At 47.2% G+C, this 5,814-nt stretch overlaps 1 protein-coding gene across 1 annotated transcript in view; it reads left to right on the top strand.

Moving 5' to 3' along the window:
- The first annotated feature begins 4,836 nt into the window (after positions 1 to 4,836).
- LOC119308758 overlaps positions 4,837 to 5,814 on the top strand; it is a 4,069-nt gene continuing 3,091 nt past the window's right edge. Inside the window, exons 1-2 of the mRNA XM_037584900.1 lie at positions 4,837 to 5,187; positions 5,355 to 5,557. Coding sequence (XP_037440797.1) covers positions 5,078 to 5,187; positions 5,355 to 5,557 — 313 coding nt within the window. The 5' untranslated portion in view covers positions 4,837 to 5,077. The remainder of the gene's footprint in view (positions 5,188 to 5,354; positions 5,558 to 5,814) is intronic.

Genomic DNA, 5,814 nt, shown 5'->3' with positions numbered 1-5,814 from the left:
TAGGACGACTCCCAGAGCGGCCGTCATTGGTGGTGTCGACGAAGGTGTGCCCCCCCTCCACGGCCGTCCCCTTGCCGCGCCATGACATTAGCGGAGGTGGAGAACTCGGGGGGCGAAGGCGTTCTGCTCCTTGAGGGATTCGCAGGAGAGGAGCATGGAATAGAAGTCCGACAGGCTGAGGTTGTCAGCGCTGGCGACAGCCAACACCATGAGAGAGTGCTGGAGGGACTCGTACTGAGGCCCGAGACCAACGATGATGTATTCGATCACCTCAGCATCGGAGAGAGGCGACCTCACCTGGGCCATGGCGTCCGCGAAACCCTTCATCTTGTGAAAGTAGGCGGTGACTGTGAGGTCATTCTTCTTCAGCGTCGAGAGTTGACGCCGCATCTGGCGCACCCCTGCCCCGTTCTACACCGAGAACATGGACTCGAGGCACGCCCACACAGAGGACGCAGTGGTGCAGCCGATGACATGGCGGAGGATCTCCTCCATCATGGAGCCGACGAGGATGTTGAGAACACGCTGATCCATGTAGAACCACAAGGCGTACTCCAGATTGGGCTTGGTCATGGCCTTGGCACCGTCTCCTTCGGTTATCGTGGACGTAGGCGCTCCATAGGAGCCGTCCAGGAAGCCGTACCAGCCCTGGCCGGCGATGTAGGGGATGACCTGCATCTTCTAGAGAAGAAAATTGGTGCGATCTAGACGCACCGTGATGGTGCTGATGTTGTGGCCGGTAGGGGCGGAGATGATGGCACCGGCGGGGATGGATGGTGCTGAGGGCTGGGACAAGGTGCTGGTGGAAGCGGAGAGCTGCAACGCGGCGGAGGAGGCCATCGCATCTGAGTGCTGCGGCGGCGGCGCGCGGGCGGCGGCGGCAGTGGAAAAGACGACGGCGACGGAAGTGCGTGTGCGGGCAAAACCGTAGGTCGGATCGACCCGCTCTGTATACCAAGTCAAAATGAATTATTTGTTGTGGTTAGCCCAACCGGCTGGCATCTCTTTATATTGATAGATCAACTTGTACAACAAAAATATACAACACGTACACGTATACACATAAAATACAACTCTAACAAGCTTTTGTCTATCTTTCAAAAAAACAAAGAAGCGTCAAAAAACAAAGAAGCATCAGGGTCCAACTAATACAACTAATAACCAGAGAAGTTGAGATCATGTGACCCATTGCGAGGAAACTGTGGAGCCCTACTCAATGAGCCTGAGATCTCGGATCATAGACAAAACATCGCAGAGAGCTTGCTAGAGACCTTGTGCACAACTCTCTAGGATGGGAATGGGCCGGGTTGGCCCGCTGGGTCGCTAACCCGTCCCAAAAATTTGAGGCTAGTGGGTCATGTGGGTCGTTCTCAAATGAGATTTGGGTCAACAGAGGCAGCACCGGGTGACCTGCTGGCCAGCCGGGTCGGCCCATCTTATAGTCTTATATCTCACAACAACTCGACGTTGTCGTACGACCCAATTTTTCAGGCAATTCTTAGGCAGAAGCTCCGCCCCTAAATTCATAGGACGATCGATAGGTTGTCCTACTCTCGTTTGGTGTTGATAGGATTAACCTCTTTGGGTGAGATCAATGACACACATGTGTTGCCTATGTCGTTCATTCATTGCTGAATCTTTTGACTAGCTAACTTCTGCTTAATTTGAGGGTTCAGACAATGATGGTTGTTTGACAAGGGCAAGGGCGCAAAACTCTTGAGAAATCACATAGTGGGAAAAGTTATAGCCAACAACAACGACGCTGCGTATATCAATACTCAACAAATCCCCGTTTAGGCCTCGTTTGATAGAGGGGGATTTCCATTCCCAAAGGGGATGGAGATTTCAAAGGATTGGGTGAATCCCTCTCTTTCACCCAATCCCCTCAAATCCTCTCGAGTCCTCAATCCCCCTCCACCCACAATATTTGAGAGGATTTGGTAGTCCCGTTTTTTCCCGTCTCGCGTCGAAGGAACTGTTGTGAGCGGCGGCGACGTCTCTGTTCCGCGAGGGGCTCCGCGGGGTTGTTGATTCGCGTGGGTAGGAGGGGTTGACGTGGATTGGAGGGGTTGGGCCCGTTTAATCCCTGTGAACCAAATGGGGTGAAGGGGTTTACTGTGGATTATGGGCCCTCTAAACCTCCCCAAACCTCCCGCAACAAACGAGGCCTCAGGGCAAAAACTCCCGTCAAGGAGTAGATTGTAGGGCAAAAGATGGGAGACAAAACTACATGTACCAATAAGAACAACAAGTAAGGAACGATGCCTATGCCGGCGGTGTTCACTCTAACGATTGATAACTGAACCGCGTATAAGAGCTAGCTGGGCCAAATGGGCCGCACGAGCGATCTGATGGGTACAAATCGCGCGTCCGGTACTTCCCTGGTCCCCTCATGACGAACCATCGGCGCCACGCCGCCGACGGTGATATGTGTGGCTTACTATGATGCCTACCAAGCCATCACTCAGTTTAATGATATTATTTTTAGGCAGTTTAAATGATATGTTCATAAATATTAGTTAAAATTGTTCATCAATTTGAAAACAAATCAGAATTAAAAAACGTTCCTGAATAAAAAAATACACAAATTTAAACACGCTTAGATTTGAAAAATCTATTCATGAATTTGAAAAATCTTCATGACTTTATATCATAATTTTCCCGCTTTATTTCCATTTCTTTTCCCTTTTTGGCTTTATTTAAATTCATGATATTTTCGCTTTATTTCTCTTTCCTTTTCCTTTTTTCACTTTATTTAAATTCATGTTTTTTTAATTCTTACACATTTTGAAGTGAATATTTTACAAATTTACGATCTTTTTTGAAGTCCATGCACTTGAAATTTTCATATATTTTTTCAAGTGAATACTTTTAAAATTCATAATATTTTTAAAAAAACCATGGAATTTTAGAAAACTCATAAACTTTTTCCAAAATCATGATTTGTTTTCAAATGTGTGAACTTTTCTGAAATCATGAACTCTTTTGAAATTTATGAATATATCTAAAATTCATGAACTTTTTAAAAATGCATAAACAATTTTTAAATTCATGTTTTTACATTTTTTAATACACGACTTTTAAAATCTTTCAAAACAAGTATGTTTTTGTCTTAAACTAGAAGGTGCTAGCAAGGGAGCGATGAGCTAAGGGCATGTACAATGGTTAATAAGATAGTCTTATCTTAAGTCTTGCATGTAATTTAGAGATGACAAAAAAACATGTCTACAATGGGTCATATCTTAGTTTTATCTTAAATAACAAGTTATTCCTAAAAACGTGGTGAGACATATTATGCTAAGAGATCATCTTTTTTCTTCTCTTAAATAAGAGAAGACAAGCCTTTTCTTATGATTTCTCTCTCCTCCACCTCATCATTTATCCTACATGGCGTTGCTAAGATAGAACCATTGTACATGCCCTAACGGGAGAGGATCTAGCTTTTTGTTTTCCGAGTTAGCCCGCGAGCGATTCAACCTTTTTTCGTGAGAAATCATGCCAAGCCTTATTAAATAATGGTGATGTTCATAGGGATAAGAACTAGATCATGAGGGCGACCCAACCACACATGGCGGTTTATACCTAACATTGTGACATGCTTAGCGAGATTATGAGCTTCCAAATTAAAGTTCTTACACATGTACATAATTGCAAGACACTCAAAACCAACCTTCCGGCGTGCAATCTCCCTGATCACCATAAGCGGCACTGCTTCCTTCTTCATTATATTCTACCACGCCCTTGCAATCGAAAACTATGTGAATGTTCCTCAGGCTAACATCATCGGAAACTAGTTAAGGAGCACTCGTTGCAAAGATCATTCCCACTTTTTCAGGTTGCGACAAGTGGCGACTGGGAGTTTTCCCTTTTTTCGTAGATTCGTTTATTCAAAATGTTTTATCTCTTAAACCGTGCGTCCAAATCTCGAACCGTTTTCATCGTTGGATTCCTCGCGTCGAGATCTTCAAACTAGATCCCATGTTGATAGGTTTTGATGAACTTTTCTTTTCACGAAAAAAATCGGACGAAAAAACCAAACCGGGAGCACGAGTTTTTTCCTTTCCGACGTGCCTATCGTGGAAAAAAAAGAGAAAGCATTTTTTTTTTCGTTTCCGAGGAGGCACGGCCATGCCTCTGGCGAAAGCACAACCATGCCTCTCGCGGAAACAAAACCGTGCCTCTCGCGAAAGAGAAAAAACAAAAAACGCGTTTTTTTCCTTTTCTGAGAGTCACGGGCGTGCCTCTTGTGAAAGCACAACCGTGCCTACTCAGAATGAAAAAAAATAGAAAACACATTTTTTCCGTTTCCGTGAGGCACAACCGTGCCTCTTGCGAAAGCACAACCATGCCTCTCTCGAAAGCAAAACCGTGCCTCTCGCGGAAGGAGAAAAAGCAGAAAAGGTTTTTTTCCGTGCCTCTCGCGGAAGCAGAAAAGGTGAAAGTAAAACCATGCCTCTCGCGGAAGCAAAACCGTGACTCTCGCGAAAAAAACCATGTTTTTTCGCGTAATTTTTTTTTTGAATTTTTTTCTCCAAAATTTAAGAAAGACCGATGAAAAACCGAAACGTCGAAAAAAAAACGTTCAAAAAGCCGAAAACGCGTGCGAAAAAATAAAAAAACAAAATCCGAAGGGAGCGCCCAGAGCGCGACACGTGACGGACGGTCGAGAGCGTGCCAAGTGATGCTGATCGCTGTCTGCCTTCCGAAGGAGCGCTCGTTAACTAGTTGCTCTCCCCAATAGCTTCCCTACGGACTAGGTAGTTTTGTTTGGGCTCCCTGCAGCTGCTCCAACACGAGCCCAAACAAACCGCCCTTTCTTGGGCCGGCTCCAGCAGCAGCTTCGCGGGAGCGCCCCAGAAAAACCATCTCCCGCCCCGATTGAACAACACAACCATCTCCCGTTAGGGTTCCTCACTCCCGACCGGCGCCGCCACCTGCCCCCATCTCCGGCCGCCACCGGAGCCCCTTCCCTCCTCCCTGAGCTGCCGGACGCACGGGCGCCACCGACGCCCACGCCCTGCTTGGCCACCGAAGGCCCGAGCCGAAGCTCCGACCGCCGCCGCCGCCGCCGCTTGCGATGGAGGCACTCCGGGAGGCGACGGCCGAGCTGACGGTGTACGTGCACCCCTCCAACGCCGCCGACGTCCGCCGCGCCGTCTCCCGCCAGCTCAGCACCCTCCTATTCTCGTACGTCATCCTCCCCACCGCTCCTTCTCTCGGTATTGCGATGCCCCGTGCGTGTCCCAGTGTAGCATTGCAACGGTGCATCTTTGGGTGCCGGTTTGAGTAGAGAGGTGTAAATTTGAGGGGGGAACATCATGTGAACAACTTGGATAATGGGCATTGCTGCTCAGGTATGAAGATCGCTTTGATGGCGTGTTGCTGTCACATGAAGTTGAATTCGAAGGTGACAACGAAGATGACCAAGACAGAAAAGTTGACGGAGATGGGAAAAAGGTTATCAAGGCCAAAATCCTGGATGGTCTGGTACCATATTTTGGCGTACCGGTGACTGCGAACCTGCTGCTGTTTTCTCCCCAGCCAGAGATGATACTAGGTAGGTGGACATATAACTCTTCTCAACATCGCCCTTTCGATGACCTCATGTCTGCACGTCAGCTATATGAGATCGTGCGCATTCAATTGTAGTAGAGCACGTCAGTGCATTTTTCAAAGGCTGAATTTGTATGTCATCTCTTGTTCAATCGAGAAAAAGGGAATTTATAGACACTGCCACTAGTCCCAGCTCAAATTGTTACCATGTCATAACTGCAGTGCTATTTCTGAAAATGCCACTAGTCTCAGCTCAAATTA

The sequence above is a fragment of the Triticum dicoccoides genome, chromosome 5B, assembly GCF_002162155.2.
Source record: "Triticum dicoccoides isolate Atlit2015 ecotype Zavitan chromosome 5B, WEW_v2.0, whole genome shotgun sequence".
Classification (NCBI taxonomy): Eukaryota; Viridiplantae; Streptophyta; class Magnoliopsida; order Poales; family Poaceae; genus Triticum; species Triticum dicoccoides.
Note: the sequence above shows the minus strand (reverse complement) of the source record. Positions and strands in the feature narration are given on the sequence as shown.